The sequence below is a fragment of the Ursus arctos genome, unplaced genomic scaffold (genome assembly GCF_023065955.2).
Source record: "Ursus arctos isolate Adak ecotype North America unplaced genomic scaffold, UrsArc2.0 scaffold_18, whole genome shotgun sequence".
Classification (NCBI taxonomy): Eukaryota; Metazoa; Chordata; class Mammalia; order Carnivora; family Ursidae; genus Ursus; species Ursus arctos.
In genome coordinates, this window is record NW_026622852.1 from 34,669,992 (window position 1) to 34,691,381 (window position 21,390).

The window sequence follows — 21,390 nt, forward strand, 5'->3', positions numbered from 1 at the left end:
GCAGGGTATCTAGTGTGAGTTTTATTTCTTTTTTTTAATTATCTCATTCCCCAGAAATCCATAGCATAGAATGTTCGTGGTGGAAGGGCTCTGGAGATCACTGAGCCCCTTCATTTTACGGTTGAAGAGACTGGGGTCTAGGAAACGTCAGTGGCTTGATGAAACGTAGTATCAGGACTAGCACCCACTTTTGAACGCTGAGTCTAGCGCCGTTTGCGTTATATACCGCCCCATCCCTGGTAAGCTACGCAATGATTCCAATTGCCCACCCTTTTTTTACTTTTGGGGCCTCTCCCTCTGAACTTTTTTTTTAAGAAAAAAATTTTTAATTAATTATTTTTAAAAAAGATTTATTTCTTTTTTTAAAGATTTTTATTTATTTGACAGAGAAAGAGGCAGCCAGCGAGAGAGGGAACACAAGCAGGGGGATTGGGGAGAGGAAGAAGCAGGCTCCCAGCAGAGGAGTCCAATGTGGGGCTCGATCCCAGGACCCCGGAATCACACCCTGAGCCAAAGGCAGACGCTTAACGACTGAGCCACCCAGGCACCCCAAGAAAAAAAATTTTTAAAGGTTTTATTTATTTGTCAGAGAGAGAGCGTGCACACACAAGCAGGGGGAGCCACAGGCAGCGGGAGAAGCAGACTCCCTGCTGAGCCTGATGTGGAACTCGATCTTAGGTCCCTGGGATCATGACCTGAGCCGAATGTAGACCCTTAACCAACTGAGCCACCCAGGCGTTCTCCTCTGAACGTTTAAAGATGAAAAACTTTGAGTGGAACATGCAGAGAAGAAAGGGCAGGTTATATAAATTAATAAAGTTATAACTAAAGAAACTTTGAAACCAATCTATGAAGGCTTCGAACAATCTGAAGGTGATTTGATGGTGGCACTGGAACCACCACTACACTAATCGCTACTGCAGCTGTTAACAAATTGCCACAAACTCAGTGCTTTGAAACAACAAAGTATGAATCAGAAGTCTGCATGGCAAGGCCCAGCTGGTTCCCTGTTCCAGGTTTCACAAGGCTGAAATCAAAGTGTCAGCAGGGCTGCGTTCCTCACTGGAGGCTCTGGGGGATGAATCTTCTTCCAAGCTCATTCACGTGTTGCCAGAATTTGGTTCCATGTGGTTGTCAGACTGAGGCCCCATTTCCTTGCTGGTTGTCAACGAGGGATTGTTCTCAGCTTCTAGAGGCAGCCTATGTATCCTGTAGCCTATATTCTGTGGCTCATGGTCCAGATCCTTCTCGTGCTTCAGTCTCTCTGACCCCCCCCCCCTTCTTCAGGGTAGCATCTTGGTTCTAGATTGTCCATTTGGGTAGAAGAATCTCTCGGCCAATGACTGGGGGTTCAGGGACAGAGTCATTTTAAGTAGGGTTTTAGAACCTTAGGTTGGAGGTTCAGAGCAGGGCTTGCATTGTAGCAAGGGGAAAATCAAAGTAGGCTTCTGGAAGGAGGGCACACAGAGTGATGATGAGGGGGGAAACTGGTGAATGGATGGTTGTGTGGCAGCTCAAGAGCCCATCTCTCGTGAGGATGGAATTCCAATTAGAACGCCAAGCTTGGTTCTCATTGGCTGAAAAACATCGTGGGCTGAGTGTACAGAACGTGCTAAAGCGGGCTGAAAACTGGCGCCCACTGTGAAGAGTTCCTTAGTCTATCTTGGGGAGATACAGAGGCTTAGGAGGGGAGAGGCAGTGCATTTTATCCACTGTGCTAATGCTTGCGTTTTACGGAATGTTCAGGGTAGCCCAATAGATCACCTGCTCGTTCCTACCCTTAGAGATGAGTTCGAACAAATGGAGATACTTGAAGCCTTCAACGAGTTTGGCTTTGCTTTGAGGGAAAGCACTGTCTTCTTTGCCTCCTGTCAAATAGTCTCTGATTCTCGCATTAATACCACCTCTCCTCCTTTGGCTCAACACGAAAAAGGGCAAGCTAGATAGAGACTACAGGTGAACTTGGATTTGTGGACTCGTTTTGTCACAAACTAATAAGCATTTGAAAACAGTAGCACTTACGATGTTCTAAATGGAAATTTATGCAGTTTTCCCTAAACTCTATTTTTCTTTCATGGAAAATGTTAGAAGTTGTAAAAATGATAGGTAAATTTTCTGAAGGCAGTTTTATGGAGGCATCTTTGGAAATTTTTTTGCCATATTTGGTGACCATGCTACTTTTTAGCCTGAATTTTAAAACTTTTTACAAAGGTAACATCTGTGTTACTAGTATATAATTCTACCTCTAGGATAATACTTGCTATGGATAATAGTGCTAGCAATTTGAAAGAAGAGATTCAGTTACATACCTTAGAAAATACTGAAGTTGAAAATTGAAATGTTTTGCAGATTCTAAATAGGGAAGTAAAAAGCCACTTAGAATGAGATGACGTGTCTGCAGAGAAGCAAGGATGGGGTGGTTGGTTTTTCTCTGTGTTCCCTGCTTCAGTGTGTATCCTGCCCTAGCTAAATTAAACAGCTGATTGATTATACATGCTCAATCCAGACTTTCACTACTTGGGTTGGTTCCAGGTTAACCAGGCAACTGTAAAGATTCTAAAAAGCTGTTGTCATTTTATGTATGCTCATAGTTATGACCTTTGTAATATACTTTAGGTAATTATTAACCACTTCAGCAATGAATGTTAAAGTCATTAATTTGCCATCTGTTTATTTATCTGGATGTGAGTGTGGAGGGCAACTGAGAAGTTGGAGGGTGCACAGTCCACACATGACCACCCTCACTTCTGACACTAATTGTGAGTTTGGGTTCCTAAGATTACCTTTACTTCTGACACCATTGCAAGTTCAGGGGCCCAGAAGACCATTCTTAGGAAGCCTCACAGAACTCACTGAAATCCATTGTACTCACAGGGAAGAACTATAGATTAATATCGGCCAACGAAAGAAGTACACAGGGAAGAGTATTCATTGTTTTCTCCCTGTGGAGTCAGGGCATTTACTTACCTGGCATTGATATGTGACAATACACATGGCACATTGCAACTGATAAGCGCACCCAAGTCTCAGTATTCAGAATTTTTACTGGGGCTTCGTTATACAGGCATGATTCACTGTGCATGTGGCTGATTCCATCTCTAGCCCCTCTTGTCAAGGAAACACATGATTCCAAACTCCTGGTCTACATGACACTGGTGGTCTTTCTAAGGGTGGGCAACCCCTTGGGCACCGGGCTGGCTCAGGTGGTAGGGCATGCAACTCTTGATCTCAGTTATAAATTCAAGCTCCGTGTGCAGTGTAAGAGATTACTTAAAAATAAAATCTTTAAAAAAGAAAGAAAGAAAGAAAGAAAAGTGTGGTTAACCCCTGCCCTAAATTCTGTCTGGTGTGGCCTGCCCACACCCTAAATCACATTGTTTTTGGACTACCTACTATAACCCAAGGCCCCTGGCAAACAAAGACACTCCTTTGCCCAGGGCAAAGTTGAAACCTGTTTCTGAGTAGGCTAAATTCTTTACTACACATTTAAGTGTGTGGGACTTAATTAGGGGCTCTTTAAGTTGGATTTTGTAAATTACATTTTTCAAGATGAAATTTGAAATATTTTTATAGTTTTATTAAGGTATAATTTACATATAATAATTGACTGTAACTGGTAACTGTATACAGTCATACACCCTCTATCACAATCCACACTTGTGTTGCCCCCTGAAAATTACCTCATACCCCTTTGCAGCCAGTTCTTCCCCCATCCTTGTTCCCAAGCAACCACTGATTTGCTTTCTGACGGTATAGTTTTGCCTTTTCTAGAATTTCATATCATGGACTCATATAGTATATTGTATTTTGTGTCTGGCCTTTTTAACATAGCCTAATAATGTTACTGAGATTCATCCATGTTGTTTAATACAATAGTTTGTTCTTTTCTAATTACTAAGTAGTATTCCATTGTGTGGATATACCACATTTTGCTTCTCTGTTCCCTAGTTTTTGGATATTTGGATTATTTACTTATTTAAAATAATTTTGTTCTATTGTGAATAACACTGCTTTGGAAATCTATGCCTGGGGTACTCTATGGATGTGTATTCATTACTGTTGGGCAGAGACCTAAGTTTGGGATTGGTGAGTCATGATGAGGTTATGTTTAACTTTATAAGAATGCGGAACTGGTCAGGGCGTGATCCCGGCGTTATGGGATCGAGCCTCACATCAGGCTCTTCCACTATGAGCCTGCTTCTTCCTCTCCCACTCCCCCTGCTTGTGTTCCCTCTCTCGCTGGCTGAGTCTATCTCTGTCGAATAAATAAATAAAATCTTTAAAAAAAAAAAAAAAGAATGCGGAACTGGGACGCCTAGGTGGCTTAGTCAGTTAAGCTCTGGTCATGATCCCAGGGTCCTGGGATAGAGCCCCACATGGAGCTCTCTGCTCAGCAAGGAGCCTGCTTCTCCCTCTGCCTGCCGCTCCCCCTGCTTGTGCTCTCTTACTCTTTCTCTCTCTCTCTCTCTCTCTGACAATTAAATAAATAAAATGTTTTTAAAAATTTTTTTAAAAGAGAAGAAAAGAAAAAAATTGGAACTGTTTTCTGGAGGGGTAGCACCATTTTGCATTCCCACTATAGCCCGGGACACAGGGGTGCAAGAGCACCTGGCTCCGGGGGTCCCAAACAGACCAGGTTTGGCCCGTTGCCCCTGACAAAATCCAAAGGCAGAGAGACACATGGTGGGGAAACAAGAAAGGAATTTATTTCAGTGAGGCCAACACCAGGAAGGCAGCCGACTAACGTCTCAAAGACCGTCTTCAAAGTGCTGAAAATACTTCTAGGTTTATATAGGGAGAATGTGGGACAAAGGTGGGTGGGTACATGCAGGTGGGCAGTAAAGGTCAGGTCATCATTGTCTTGGGGTCAGTCCCGCGGGGTCTTGCTGGCTTGAGGCAGCCCTTACTGCTAGAGGGAGTGGTTTTGGTTCTTATCAGTGGATGCTTTGCTTGCAGGGTCTTTTTGCCTGAGTTATGAGATAAGCTGGAAAGAAGAACTTAATCAGTTAGAAAGTACAGACTGAGGTCAAAATGGAGGTAGTTGACATCCTCTTTCATTTTCCTCTAGAAGTTTTGTATTTAGCTCTTACGTTTATGCATACAATCCATTTTGATTTAACGTTTGCATATGGTATAAAGAGGTCAAGGTTTGTCTTCTTTTTCCCCCATACAAAAATCCAGTTATTCGAGCTCATTTATTGAAAAGGCTTCCTTCCCTGTTGAATAACCTTGGAACCTTTGTAAAAAAAATAAATCTGAGGGCACGAAAGGAAGCTGATGGGGTTTCTGGTAGTGGCAGACACCATTATTACGGAAAAAATTAAAGTAAGGATATCACCTCTTTTATAACACTGTTTTAAATAACTAGTTGCAACAAATTATATAAAAGAGATAAATGGAATGTGTGTATGTCAGTAGAGATAAAAATAATACTGTCCGCCAACGACAAGAGACTGTAACCTGAATGCTCAGGAGATCCAACAAAAATATATCTTGAAATGAGATGCTTAAATCACGGGTTATAAAACATACACCTAACTCAGTTCAGTCATTTGTTTTATCACTAGACAAAATATAATGAAAAACATAATACTTGTTTTATGAGAAAATAGAATCTAACAAGATACAGGGCCAAATACAGAGAATTATAATACTTTAATAGAATGAAAAGAAAACAAATAATAAGAGAATATAATCTACTCCTGGCTGAGTAGTCTTAATATAATAAAGATGACAATACTAACAAAGTTAATTTATAGATTTAATACAATACCAGTTAAAATCCTGATAAGCTGGTGAATGGGACTTGATGGATAGTATAAATCACAGAATAAAGAAGGAGGAAAGAACTTCAGGGGAGAACATTTTAAAAATTATTCTTGTTCTTAAAATAATTTGAGAGGATTAGAATTAGGAGCATATATTGTAAGACAATTAAATGGGGATAAAAGAGCAGAGAGCCATACACTGGAAATAGAGAAGAGATTAGACCAGAGATCTAGGCTAAGTATAGTTACTGAAGTTGAGCACCAAATTAACTGTGGACTTTCTGGCTTTGAAGGTAGAAAGGGAAACTTGTGGTTTCACCAGTGTTTGCATATTTAAAGGCATCTAGGCAGGCACTATAAATCTCTTAAGTGGGCTGGGAATAAGATAATAGGGAATGTTGGACACTTTGAACTTGATATGTGTGTGCCCAATAAAAGGAGAGTTTCTGCTTGGTCCTAGCTGATTTTTGGCATGTGGGTGGATGGCCCAGTAGTGCTCCTTTTTCAAAGGAGGCCGGAAATCTATTGATGGAAGGAGAGTAGAGTAGGGGAGCACACATGACCTATCACCTTAGTCTGTTCAGGCTGTTATAACATAATATTACAGACTGAGAGGCTTATAAACAACAGAAATTTAATTCTCTTAGTTCTGGACACTAGAAATCTAAGGTCAAGATACCGGAATGATCATGTGCTCATGAGGGCCCTCTTTCTGGTTCATTGCTAACACTTCCTCCCTGTGCCCTCACATGGTGGAAGGGGATAGAGATCTCTTTGGAACCTCTTTCATAAGGGCACTAGCACCACTCATGAGGGCTCCACCCTCATGACCCAATCACGTCTCAGAGTATCCTAATACCACTACCTTTGAAGTTAGGATTCAACATACGAAACTTGGGTGCACACATTCTGCCCATAGCACCTATTGAACTTCTGATTCTTAAATATGGGCAATTAGTGTATTGGCCAAACAAAACAGGTGGGGGGAGGGATTACTCATTGTCTAATTAGTGATTGTGTAGCTTAGAGAGGAAGAAAAAGGAATTTTGCCGTTCAAAACCAACACTTACTCCCCAGTATATTAACGAGACTACCTGAATGCAGGTTAATAACAGTGACGGAAACAAAATAGAAATATCAGAAATAAACTGATAGTGGCGTATGAGAAATCAAGTAAAATAAAAACTAATAGCAATAGATATTTAACAAAAGACATTGTTGAATGATAATATGAAGGAAACGACGTCTAGAGCTCTTTTAATCTCACACCATGCAAAATAAATTTTAGATGAGTTAAATATTTTATTTTATTGAAAGATTTTATGTATTTATTTTTGAGAGAGAGAGAGAGAGAGAGCATGAGTGGAAGGGAGGGGCAGAGGGAAAAGCAGACTCCCCACTGAGCAGGGAGCCCAGTGCAGGACTCAGTCATGACCTGAGCTGAACACACTTAAGCGACTGAGCCACGCACCCAGGCGGCCATGAGCTAATTTTTTTTTTTTAAGGATTCTATTTATTTATTTGACAGAGAGAGACAGCCAGCGAGAGAGGGAACACAAGCAGGGGGAGTGGGAGAGGAAGAAGCAGGCTTGCAGCAGAGCAGGGATCATGCCCTGAGCCAAAGGCAGATGTTTAAAGACTGAGCCCCCAGGCGCCCCATGAGTTAAATATTTTTAAACAAATATTACACTTTTGTTATGGAGAGGAAACCATTTATATGTTATTGAAGCATTAAAGGAGTAAAGTAGTACCAAGGTGGGCATGTTTGATTGTCAAAAAATATGATTCTCTGATACAAAGATAAAAGCAGTACCTTGAGAACAGTATTTCTAGTTTTTCTATGATAGGTAACATTTTTCACGTAATTGGGGATATATCCATAAGGGTAGATTCAATAGACAGATAACCAATGATGGTTTACATTTTCATCAGGGATGATTTACACTGGAGAAAATAACATCGGTATGTGTGACCCAAAGGTCTTCATTTGTAAAACGAAAATAAGAGTAGTACCTACTTCCTAGGGTGTTTTGGAGGAATAAATATGATAAATGATGTGTGCTCCTTAGCACATTGCCTGGAACCATAGATGTTAACTGTTATTTGTTATAATCATTTTCATTATTATTATCTTGCAAAACAAGTTTCAAAGTTACTTATCAAAGCTTCTTCCCTTTTTCACCCAGATGGGGAAAACTGCTCATTTAGCCAAGTTTACGTTTGTGGAGTTTACAAAGCACTTTCACATATTCCGTCTCATTGATTCTCACTCTGGCCCTGGGAACTCTGAATTTCGTCTCAGTGGGGGCTGTCAGGATTCACTCTTCCGTAGTCACAGCTTGGTTTTTGGTCATCACCCTTTATCGCTTAACCTATAAAATCAATTCAGACTAATTCAGGAACTCCCCACTCTGATCACAGCCTTTTCTCCTTCCAGCTTGTGTGTTCTTTGCCTCCTGGAGCCATTCTTTGACTTTGAGTTCTTTGACTCCTGTACTTTCTCCTGTTTTTCTTTCTTTACTTTCATCCTTATTTTCTCTTATAATTTTTTCATACTCTTTTGGTAATATCAAGTGCCTGTCTCTGCCTTACTCTGTCCTTCTCAAAGACTAAAAAGAAGTCTGTGTTGGGCAGAGGATTTGAATGGACATGTCTCCAAAGAAGAGAGGTGAATGGACAGTAAGCCCATGAAAAGTTGTTCAACATCATTAGTCATCAAGGAAATGCGAATCAAAACCACAATGAGTTACCACGTCATATCCACTAGAATGGCTATGGTAAAAAAGACATGGTTGCAATTGTTGGCAAAGATGTAGAAAAACTGGATCCTTCATACATTGCTGGTCTGGACGTTAAATGGCACACCTGCTATGGAAAAGTCTGGCAGGTCCTCAAAGTATTAAATACAGAGTTACCATATGACTCAGCAGTTCCACTCCTTGTTATCTACCCAAGAGAAATAAAACCATATATCCATAAAAACATACATCCATACAAAGGCTTGTATACTAGATGTTCATAGCAGCATTATTCATTATAGCCAAAAAGGGAGAACAACACAGATGTGTACCAACTGATGAATGGATAAACAGAATGTGTTCTAGCCATACAATGTAATATTATTCAGCCGTAAAGAGGAATGACACAGACAAAACTTGAAAACATTATGCTAAGTAGAAGAAGCCAGTCACAAAAGACCACATATTCTATGATACCATTTATATGAACTGTCCAGAACAGACATATCTATAGAGATCATTTATTCGTGGTTGCCTAGGGCTAGGGGTTAGAAAATGGGGAAATGGGGAATGACTGTTAATGGGTATGAGATTTCTTTTTGGGGTATTAAAATGTCCTAACATCAGATTGTGGTGATGGATAAACAACTCTGTGAAATATACTTAAAAATATTTAATTGAACTGAATTGTACAAAACTTTGAACTGTACAGTTTACAGGTGAATTTTAGGGCGTGTAAGTTATATCTCAATAAAGCCATTAAACTAAAAAGAAGAATAAATCTCTGGTCATTGACTCTTCTGTTTTCAGCCTGAGTGCTGAACAGGTTGATTTTGAGAATGCTTCCTGTAACTGTGTAGTATTGCCAGTGAACTTGGGGTGAGGGGTATTATTCCAGTTGACTAGAGTAAACTGAGAACTTTTCTTTCTTAAAGCTCTTGTGAATTATTTTTAAAAGGTATTTTAGAGGCACCTGGCTGGCTCAGTCGGTGGAGCGTGTGTGACTCTTGATCTCAGGGTTGTGCGTTCAGGCCCCATGTTGGGTGTAGAGATGACTTAAAAATAAAATCTTTCAGGAAAGTGTTTTAATTTGCTTTTTTGTTTCCGTGTAGTATGAGGAGCACAATTTGCTGTCTTGCTCTTGGTTACCGCTCTGGCGATTATTTCTCCCTTAATCGTATATGCCCAAGGAGAAGACGGACACTCAGCTAAATAGTAGGATCGCTCTTCCCCCAGGCCTTTTCAGTTCCATGCCTTTGTTTTAGCTCTTGGCTCCTCTTACTTGACTTTTCGTTTTAATTTCTTGGGGGGGCTTTGACAGTCTGATTGAAACTATGAGTAAGAAATCTCTCTTCAGAAAACCGCATGGGAATTTGTGCACCAAATTTTGCGTACAATTTCAAGAGGGTCACAGATTTCGCCAAGGATCAGAATCTCAACTCTGCACACTCACTTTGGGGATCTCATACACTCCTGGGCAGGTTGTCATTTATGTGCTGGTAATTCCACAGTCTCTATCTCTTGTCCAGATTTCTCTGCCAGAACATTCCGGCCAACTGTCCAGGTCCACTTGGACACTCCACAGATACTCCAGACTCTGACTGTCTACAGTTAGAACGTGTTCTTATCCCTCCAAACTCTGCTGTTCCTCCTGAGATGCGTGTCTTACTGAACAGAACAGGAGTCCAAACCAGAATGCCCTGGCTATCCTAGTATAAACCAGATCGTTCTTAATTTCTTCCTTTCTTAATTTTTTCTGTAAAAAAGCATCACTCTTAATTTCTTCCTTCCTTCCCCTCCTTTTCTTAATTGTGCCTCAGTGTTTCCGAAATCTCATTTTTGTTCCCATTCCCACCCTGGTCGAAGTCATCCTCTCGTTAGAGATTCAGTCTCCTTACTTTCTCTCTTGCTCGCCTTTAATTCATTCCCCACATTACAGTTGGTGAACCCTCAATGGCTCCCCAGTGGCGTTAGGATGAACTCCAAAGTTTCTGACCTCTTTGATACCAGCTATGAGGCCTATGTGATCCAGCTCCAGCTTGCCTGTCCGGCCATCTGGTTTTTTATCACAGTCCACGTCGACCATTCTCACGTTTTTCATTTTCTCAGTTACACCATGCTGTGTCTCACTTTTATGTCTTTTCATGTGTTCTTCTTTCCCTGTTTCTGCCTCCTTTCCTCCACACCTTGCAAACTCATATTCATTCTTTAGGTTCTGGCTTAAGAGTTCCCTTCTTCTGGACACCTGTCCATTCATGGGGCCCTTTGGAGGCATTCTCGTATCCTTTTATCTCTGCGGTAGTGTTTATATGCTTTTGTAATTACCTCCCTACTCTCCGTGGACTGTCAGTGCTAGGAAGGGAGATACTTGTTGGTGTTGGTCTCGCTTATCATGGCATCTCGACTGCATATTTAGCCCTGCACCTGGCAGAGGTGTTTGATAAGTTTCTGTTGAATGAATAAGACTGTTTCCTTCTACCTAAAATATCTTCCTCCTAACCTTCCCTCTCCCCTCTGCTCCACTTGGCAAAATCCTACACAGTTACCACCATGTATTAACTCAACAAGTAAGTTAGGAACTCCTTCTTTATTCGAGGCACCGTTTTAGGCACCGGGGATATCGTGAGAAGAAGACAGCAACTATTTCTGCCTTTTGGGAGCTGATACTCTACAGGTGGAGACAGATAATAAACCGATAAATAAGTAAAATATACAGTGTGTTAGTGAGTCTACGTGCAAAGGAGAAACAGAGAAAGCAAAGATGGATGACGCCCATCAGAGTGGAGAGACAGCATATCAGATGGGTGGCTGCCCCACCGTTATCGAGAAGGTGACTTTTGAGCGAAGACTTGAAGCAAGTGAGGGGGCTACCTGGCTGTGCTGCTCTCTGGAGGAAGAATGCTCCAGGTAGATAGAAGTGTGGAGGTCTCTAGGTGCTAGTAAGCTGGAGAGCGAGGAACAGAAAGGAAACCTGTGGGAGGTGAGGTCAGAGCAGTGAACATCTCCTAGTGTCACTGTCTTCATCTGATCCCTGGGCTTCCTCCACGGTTGGAAGCTGTTTTCAGCTCTCGATGCTGTGAATTTACCAGAAATGACTGTTGAAGTTTCCCTTCTTAGCAGTTACTTGTGAATCAAGGGCTACAGAAGTGCTAGCCGGGAAGGCTACCGGGCTGGTGAGGTGCGTGGCGAGGCATTTCTCTATCAAGTGCTACCTCTGGGGACATGTTTGTCTCTTCCTCATTGGGACTGGGGCGGGGGAGAGGGTGCGGGCGGTGGGAAAGTGGGGCGTTGCTGTCATCACCCTCACAGGTCAGGTTGCCCACAGTTCACTTCGGCCCCCTTTTCCGTTCCTTAGTTTTCTTGCTGTCTTGGGGGCATGGTGAACATTGTACCGGTCTCTCAGCTACTATCTAGAATGACAATTTTGAAGATAAATCACTACTTTCAGCACGTTTCTGTCTCTCCCCTTGGCTTTGTTCCAGGGAGTGGAGGACCAACGGGGTTTCAGTTCATTATGTGTTGCGTCCGTGTGTTGGGTTAGTGTGTGCTTTGTTCCTTTGGGGTTTTTATGGACTTCCATGTGCAGGCTCGTAGATCTGTCCTGGGTAACACAGCCCTTCACGGTGCTGTTGGATCCCACCCCGGTGGTGAGCCTGGACTGGCCTTGCTGGCACCGCACGCAGGAAGTAAGAGGCCTCCTCTGGGCACAGTTCCACCGCGGGTGGAGCAGAGATCCAGGGCTCTCTGAAGTCTATATTTAGCAATAGGAGAAGCCTCTGTGAGGCTGTTGTGTTTTTCCTTTTGGTGTGATTCACTAATGGCAGCAAGCTCTATGGAGAGGGGCTATAAATTGTAAATTGATATGAGGTAATAATTGGAAAAATGATCAGACTCCATTTTTATTCTCCTCTGGGGAAAAACACGTGTCCGGAATCACTAACGCAGAAGGCGACGGATGGAGGGATTTTTCAGCCAGCTTTCCAGCTGTAGTGTTGTAGTGCTTCTGTCCTGATTAGAGAGGAGAGAAGCCAAATTTGGCAGGAGGTGGCCAGCAGACACGAGTGTGTTTGCCACTTTTTGCTCCAAAAAGCCTTGCCGCAGAGTTGCCATGGCAGCTGGAGGCAATTTAATGGCCAGGGCTCAGCTCCGGAGCAGTGTGCTGGTGCCCCAGCCATCCCATCTCCGGCCTCCCACCCGAGGGGCTGGTTATGCCAGGGTGTCCCTCGGCCCTGGCAGTTGATGCAGTGGAGCTGTATGGGCCTTCAGATTCGAGGGATGGCTATTTCTTCCGTCCCCTGTTTCTCCTAGGGCATAGCCCTTTGATGTCCCATCCGTAGTCCACCTTATCAAATTATTTGTAGTTCCTTAAATATGCTCTTTCATGCTTCTGTTCCTTTTATACATGCGGTTTCCTCTGCCCAGAATGCTCCCTTCCCCATCTGTCTGGAAAATTCCTATTCATTTTCAAAATGAGGCTTAGATACTGCCTTTTGCTCTGTAGAGCTTCCTCTAACCCCTTATGCTCTCTGCAGAATTACACTATTTCCTCTGCCATCTCAACCTTGTCATGTATCACATGATTTGGAAATGACTGTGTTTTTGTTTCTTCTTCTCTAAGCTGTAAGTTATTTGCATTTAAGAGCTGTTTTTTTTTTCTTTAATGAATTTTGTATCCCCAGGCCTAGCCCATGAATCGATACATAATAAACACTTTGTAGTGTTTGTTGGATGAATGAAGTGTTTCTGTATCAGCCGATGTAATTTTTTTTTAAGGATTTTATTTATTTATTTGAGAGATAGAGAACAAGCAGGGGGAGCGGCAGAGGGAAGAGGGGGTAGTAGACTCCCCACTGAGGAGGGAGCGCGACATGGGGCTTGATCCCAGGACCCCGAGATCATGACCTTAGCCAAAGACAGATGCTTAACCGACTGAGCCACCCTGGTGCCCCCATCCTATGTAATTCTTATCATGGGAAACCATGATAAGCATACCACGTAAAGGACAGCACTGTATGATTGGCTGTAACTTACTTGCCATTACCTTTCTTCTCACTTTCCATTTTAAATTGGAGGGCCAGTGGCGGAAAGAGCAGCCTTTGGGAGTCAGTCCCTAGGGTTCAAGGCAGTGTAGTCTACAGTTGCTTGCCCAACTTGTAAATCTCCGTTCCCTCTTGTTGAATTAGGATGTGCAAGGACAGTGCCGAAGATGCTTGGTGGCCCAAACTAAATTCTTGGTAAATCTCGTATTCTCTACCTTGCCCTATCTTCCTTGAGGAAAATGAAAGCAAAGTAGAAGTTTCAGCCAGTTTGAAGCATCTCTGGCATCCTTCTCTGCATCAGCTCACTCAGTGTTCACTGCCCTGCCCTGAGCTCAGCTTCAAAAGTACCTCTTTCTGTGCCTCTTGTCCCTTTTTCCAAACTTTCATGCCTTACTGCCCTGTCTTCATCTTTGATGCATCTGTCCCCACGACTTTACCACGTAGATAGACATTTTCTTTGCATCTCTCTCCTGTCCTGTCTTTTGGGGATATGCTGTATTTCAAGAATTTTGATTGAAAATGAATTTATCTGTTTCTCGCCTTCAGTAGTTCCCAGGAACCATCTCGACTATAATATACACTTTCACGCCTTACCTGCTGTCCTCTATAGTGTTCCCTTTACCGTTCGGTCTTCAGCATGTGGCGCCATTCCTCTAATTTTGAAGTTCAAAGCTTGCTTAAGTTGTTTGCAAATGTGTTCTCCATGCCATGTGATGCTGCTGCATGCCTGTCGTATGTGCCCATGCCCGCAGGTGTCTGGGCTGTCCAGGTGGTGAAAGTGTTTCTCTCTTGTTGCCTCTATCCCTACTTTCATTCCCACTTTTGGTATTTTATTCATTCCTGCTCCTCTACAAAACTTAAAGCTGTTTTTAAGTTGTTAGTAGGTCTAGTGAAAGACTCACTGAGGATAGTGATGAAAATTTGCTTTTCACTCCAGTTTATTGCTTATCTATGATGGTGTTTCTCCACCTTGAAAGGCTGGAGCATGGGAGCCAGGGCATGTAATCACGAATCCATGTGCCCCAACCCCTTCCCAACCATTTACCCAGGGGCAGAGTCAAGGTAGGCTGTTTTAAGAAACCTTTTTGGGATGTCTTATAGCCACCTACCTGGTGTCTTTCGCCTTCTCGGTTAAAAAAAAAAACAACAATAAAAATCTACCCACTTATCAGTAGATTTGTCAGTTAAAATAATCTGGTCTGCCAATGTCATGCTTATTTGAGAGTTGAATATTTGTTTCATTTCAAAAAAATGAAATTGGCAAATACAGTTCGTTTTGTTTGAAGTGAAAACTGAAACGAATTTATTTACCTGGCTAAGGGCATTTTTAAATCAAGAGGCAAGAAAGTGCAGTTTTAATGAATCATAAATTTGTCTGTTTGACACATGCACTTTTCTTACTCTGTAAATATTCAGTTAAATGCCATTTAGTTAAAATTTAGTTACTTCCGAACACGTTGCCATGGATTGAATGAACTTCAGGATGGTGGAAACAATATTCAAAGTTAATATAGAACAGTTAAAATGATTTATTATTTTGTAGGAAATATTTGGGGAAGAGAGCAGGTTGGACACAGGGTGAAACTCCGAATAGGAAGGACTAGGTTTGAATTCATTCTCTGGCATCTACTAGCTCGCTTGGGCCATGTAGTTAGTCCCTTGGGGCCTCAGTTGTGTCCTCTGTGGAATGGTAATGGCCTCTAGCTCATAAAGTTGTTGTGAGGATCAAATAAAGTCATGAATGTGACAGTTCCCAGCACCCAGACATCCAGTAAGTGTTAATAGAATTGGAATCTAAGGCTTATAAATCATTTTAAATGTTGTGTGTGTGTTTGCATTTGAATATGTGGAGTGAGTGTGTAAGGAATTAAAGGCTTGTATTCATAGACTGTGGAGATGGGTGACTGTTTTGCATAATGGTGTGTATGTGTGTAAGTGATTTTATTTCCTGAGGATACCATTTAAGATTAGCATTTATTTCTGTTGAAGTAGATTCTTCCAAACCATACATGCAGGCTGAAAAATGAGCGGTGTTAATTTTTTAGTGTTACAGACATTACAGAATTTTTCTCTGCCTCCTGTGTTATTTCCCTTGTGCCACACTACTTCTGGAGGCCTACTTAGTTGTTTTTCTTTTTGTTTTTTTTAAGTTAATTAATTTATTTTTTAGTAATCTCTATACCCAGTGTGGGGTTCGAACTCATGACCCTGAGATCAAGAGTCGCATGCTCTTCTGACTGAGCCAGCCAGGCACCTCCAAGGCCTACTTAGTTCTTTTTTTTTTTTTTTTTTTAAAGATTTTATTTATTTATTTGACAGAGATAGAGACAGCCAGCGAGAGAGGGAACACAAGCAGCGGGAGTGGGAGAGGAAGAAGCAGGCTCATAGCGAAGGAGCCTGATGTGGGGCTCGATCCCATAACGCCGGGATCACGCCCTGAGCTGAAGGCAGACGCTTAACGACTGTGCCACCCAGGCGCCCCAAGGCCTACTTAGTTCTTATCAGGGCTAATGACCTAATAGTCATGAATACTCCTACACAGATTTTTCTTCCAAATAAAGTATAATGTTAGTATGAGTCCTGTTGTATGATCATATCAGAAGGTGTTGCATTTCATGCCTTACCATTAAATGTAAAATTTCTGAAAAGGCCGGTAGTTTTCTTAATGATATAAATCACTGAGTACATCCTGCATGTTAGGTGTTTTACATACAATATCAGTAACATTAAACTAGAAAGTAGGTGTTATGCAGTTTTACAGATAAGGAAACTGAGGCTCAGGAGGATACATGTATTCCCCAAGGTCAGAGAACTATGAAGAAGGAACCAGAAAGCAGGCTCAGATGGCTCTGACCCAGGCGTGGTACAAGGCTGCTAGCCAGTCACTAGGATAAATCAAGAGTGTGCTTGAGGGTGCAGAAGAAGCTAGAAATATAGTGAGGACACTTCTGGCCTCGCAGGGGGCAGCATCCTGCAGGACAATCAGACAACCTATCTGTTCTCAGCGGGCTGTAAAAGTCCGTGTCACTGATCCAAGGTCCCAGGAGCCTCTGGCTTTCTCTCCTTCGCCCCACGCCTGTTTTCCTGTTGTCATGTGATTTCTCCAGGTTTTTCTCCAGGTGTTGCTCATCACTTAGCCCCATGCACTTAACTCCTCTCCCCGCCCCAGCTCCACGGCCCTGCTCACCCCCACAAAACCAGACAACAGGATTGTTGTGAGGGTTGTGTGATACGTGAGGTGATATGTATAAAAGGTTTATTAATACAGCATCTGGTACGTAGTAAGTACTCAATAAATGTTGGCTACCATTATTTTTATTGGTATTGTTAACAGTATGCTCGGAGGTGGTGGTAAATGATTCCCAGTTTTTATGACACCTTCCTCAAGGACCTGTGTGTTCCCTACCCTGGGCTGGCTTTGTGCCATTCCTTGCACAGAGCCCCAGGCGGGACATGCTCACTCCCATACACTGGACAGATGGAGGGAGAGTTAGTAAGGGGGCACTTGCTTCTGCACAAAGGTGGTCAGAAACGTTTTCTCTGTGTGCTCGTTCCCGGGCACCAGGCATAGGAGCAGTCTGAATTCCACTTCTGAAGAACACCTTTCCGCTAGGCTTCTTTCCTTCCTTTTATCTATGTAGAGCATGAGTGGTATTGAAGTCACTAACACAGTTATTAAATATTCTTTTTTTTTTTTTTTTTTTTTAGTTTGGTGGTTTGTAGCTTGTCCCTGACCTTCCGTGCTGGGTTCCTGGTCCCTGGCCCCTCTGCAGTATGCAGTATTATCCCACCTGCAAAGGCCTCTCAGGTTCCTCTCCCCCTGACATACACACTTTTTTTTTCTATTTAATTTTTTTGCTGGTATCATTTTGTATTGTCTATCCCAGCATATACATTGACTTGATATTTTTTCTTTTTTCTTTTCTTTTCCTTTCTTTTTCCTTTCCTTTCTTTTCTTAAAGATTTTATCTATGTATTTGGGGGGGGTCACAGAGAGGGCATGCACAAGCAGGGGGAGAGGCAGAGGGAGAAGCAGGCTCCCTGCTGAGCAGAGAGCCCCACATGGGGCTCAATCCCAGGACCCTGGGATCATGACCCGAGCGGAAGGCAGACACTTAACCGACTGAGCCACCTAGATGCCCTGATATTTTTGGTTTTCAATTTTCTCATCTAGTTCTTATATTTGGTTATATTTCCTGATTTGAATCCTATTTTATATAGCAAAGCAACAGAGTTTAACAACGTGGGAAAGGCTGTTGGCAGATAGATGATTTCGTAAAACTTTCCTTGGGCCCAGTAGATTGAAAACCAGCTCTGGGGGTTCTTCAGCTCCTCTCTGACACAAAGGCCTTCCTACTCGTACCCTCTCCACTGCTCCATGTTAGTCTTCGCTTTTCTCAGTTAAGAGTATTTAGCTCTTACTTTCTTTTTGGGCAGGTGATAACATCTATAATCTTTGTCATCTCTTCTACTTTTTAAACTACATACATACATACATTTATTTATTTTTAAGATTTTACTTATTTATTTATTTATTAGAGAGAGAGAGAGACAACATAAGCAGTGGGGAGGGGCAGAGGGAGAAGCAGGCTTCCCACTGAGCAGAGAGAGCTCGATGCAGGACTGTATCCCAGGACCCTGGGATCGTGACCTGAGCCTAAGGCAGATGCTTAACCAACTGAGTCACCCTACTTTTTAACATTAAAAAAAATCTGTTTCAGTGTAATTTCTGATGAATCTTTCCTTTTCTAAAATATAAATTACTTATAGGATACAAAAGGGATAATTTAAGATTTGGGCATTACTTTGTTGATATGTAATAGACCTTTTAATAAACAATATTTACTATCTCAATTCAAAAGTCATTTACATTTTCTAGAACAGGAGAATTCTGAAAAGTGAAAGAAAAACATTAAAATCACTTTATTCTAACATCCAGAGATGACTGTAGTTAAAATGTTGGTATATTTCTCTCTAGTCTCCATTCAACTTTATATGTTCAATTTTATATAATTTTACAGTTCATTTTTATAATTATATATTCATTAGTAAAAGTTTATATATTTGTTTTTATAATTTTATATTTTGTATATAATTATATTTTTATTACTAAAGTTTATATATAAACTATAAGTCATGTTATGTATCCTAGTAATTTTTAGGGCACAAGTTTGGGAAAAAATAAAACAAATTATTTAAAAAACTAAAATAATTTCTAATTATAAAGCATACATTACAAAAATTTAAATATTGGAAAAATACATCATGACAAATATGAGTCCTACAGTTCCTCCAGTCCCCACTGTTAATGGTATATTTACAAGCAATTAATTAGAAAGAAAATCTGTGATTAGATTTGTGAAATATCTGTTCATCTTTGATAAAATTTGTGAAGGAGTATGGAATAGAATAGATGTTCTTTGCTTTTACGCTTAGTCAAATTAGGCAGTGAACCAGAATGTGTTCTTGTGAAATAACATCTCGATATTTTTCTCCATGCTTTAGGTATGTGTTCTTTTTGGATCCGTGCAATCTGGACTTGATAAACCGGAAGATCAAGTCTGTAGCACTGTGTGTAACAGCATGTCCAAGACAAGAACTGAAAACCCTAAGTGATGTTCAGAAGTTTGCAGAGATGAATGGTGAGACATGAGGCCATCCAAGTCCTCACCCCGGTCACTTCCTCTCACTATTAAATGTTGTATATTAGCTTTCCAATATAACCAGTGTTAAAAGAAATCATCAAAAACCTTAAAAAGAGAGAATTGAAAGTGCTTTTGGACTTCCTTGATGAAAAAGATGATAGTCGCCTGGGGAGCTTGTTAAAACTCCAGATGCCTAGGTTCTGCCCAGGGAAATTCTGACTGAGTAGGTCTTTGGGTTCTGGAAATTTGGTTGGGTTTTTAAAAAATTATTTATTTTTTTTTTATTTTTATTTTTTTACAAATGTCTCAGGTGATTTTGATGTACCCTCTTCGCGCATTTGGGAATTACTAGACTACTCTTTGTGAAATTGGGTTTTTCCTTTTTCTCTTCCTAAGTATTGATAAAAGTATTTCAATTAGTATATTTTATTTTTATCCCTGGATAACAATGTTATATACGTCTAGTATAAGAAATTTGAAAAACTCAGGAAAAGGAAAATGAAGTAAAAACCAAAATTCCACCAGCTTTCAGTTGTGTTGGTGTGTTTTGCCTTTTTATACTTGATATTGTCTCATAAGCATTTTTCTCAGGGTTAAGTTTTGAGAAACTCTGAGGTTAAACATATGGGAATTAGCTGAGAAAACAAACATAGTCAATTTCCTGACCTCTGACTCCTTTCCCTTGGGTTTCTCATTTCCAGGTGCTATCCTCAGTTCTCTTCAGAGAATTTTATTTTTCACCTCTCTTCATGGAGGGCCACAGACTGCTAGCCTGTGTTTTTCAACTTCCATGAGGTTTCATGTTTGCATTTTGTGTGTTGGCATCCCCAGAGTTGCCTTAGCCCTGCCTGAATTTACAGGCTGGTTCTGGTTCCTTGGAACCAGGGCTGACTCATGCATCCTCCTGGTATAACTTCTAGCTGGGTAAAGAGACAGCCTGAGAACATAGCTGCACACACACCTCTACATAGTTCCAGAGTCTTCCTGAGGGGTAGCTGGCCTTTTGAGGGCAAAAGGACCAAATCCTTCCGGCCTGGCCGGATTCCTGTCCTGCCACTTCATGCCCTCAGCGTGGGGTGGTGGGAAGAGCATGAGATTAATGTGACGCTGGATTCTAATTCTGCTGCTGCCCCACTAACTGGCTCTGTACTGAGGGACAGAAGGTGTAGCCTCTCTGAACTAGATTTACTCATCTGAAAAAAAAAAGTGAATTAAAAACAATGCCTCCTTCATAGGTGGTTGTGAGGATTAAATGAGATGATGCATGAATTCTGGGCACTTAGTGGGCATTGAATGAAGAGGTCCCAGCTACCCTTCAAGATCTCATTTTTTTCCCCACATACCCTTACCTGTATTGATTTGCTGAGTCTAATCCTAGAACTGTCGGCCCTGTCATTGTCAGGTTTCTTAGGGAGAAATGAATGATCCCTTCTGGGTTTTTCTCAAATCTTAGACAACGTGAGCATACACAGTACACTCTGGGAGGTGGTGGTGTTGAGTCGTTAAGAGCATAGGCTCTGGAACCAGATTATCCGGGTTCAAATGTTGGTCCTACCACTTATTAGCCATGAGACCCTGGGCAAGTTACTTGATCGCTAGATGCCTCAGTTTCCCCATTTATGAAGGCAATAATATTTGTATGAAAACGATTTCATAGGTTGTTACAAGGATCTCATACATGAAATATGCTTAGAAGAGTGTCTAGCAAATAGTAAATTGCTAAAAAAAAAAAAAAGTATTGGTTACTGCTGTTACATTACTACTATTAGTGTTATTATCCCCCCAAAGGAATATAATAGTCTTCCTGTCTACACAGTCTCTCTCTCCTTCTAGCCCTTTACCTACTGCTGCCGTATTAATGTTCCTAGAGCTTCATTCATTTTATCCCTTACTCAGAAATCATCAGAGGTAAAAAATAAATACATAAATAAAACACCGTATGACTTACCTTGGCATTCAAAGCTAGGATCTCGTGTCAAACTATCTTCTAACATGTCTTCTTGAACCCGCTGGGTGTGAGTCTTGGTCCCTTGAACCTGACATGTCATCTGGAGGCCCAGAAGAGAGTTAGTTCCTTGCCGACTGTATTGCCTGCTGTGATGATCCGCTGGGGTTGCCCCATGCCGCCCTGCTCGTGTATTTATTTCCAGGCCATTATCCTTCTAAGTGATTATGATACCAAGTATGGCCTATTAAGGCC

General features: G+C 41.5%; 1 protein-coding gene across 6 annotated transcripts in view; it reads left to right on the forward strand.

Annotated features, from left to right (window-relative positions):
- The window catches only part of SLC44A1 (solute carrier family 44 member 1), a 190,867-nt gene that overhangs the window by 67,770 nt on the left and 101,707 nt on the right, over positions 1 to 21,390 (forward strand). For all 6 annotated transcript variants that reach the window (XM_026506080.4, XM_048223005.2, XM_026506082.3 and 3 more), the window contains exon 4: positions 19,051 to 19,187. In XM_026506080.4, coding sequence (XP_026361865.1) covers positions 19,051 to 19,187 — 137 coding nt within the window. The remainder of the gene's footprint in view (positions 1 to 19,050; positions 19,188 to 21,390) is intronic.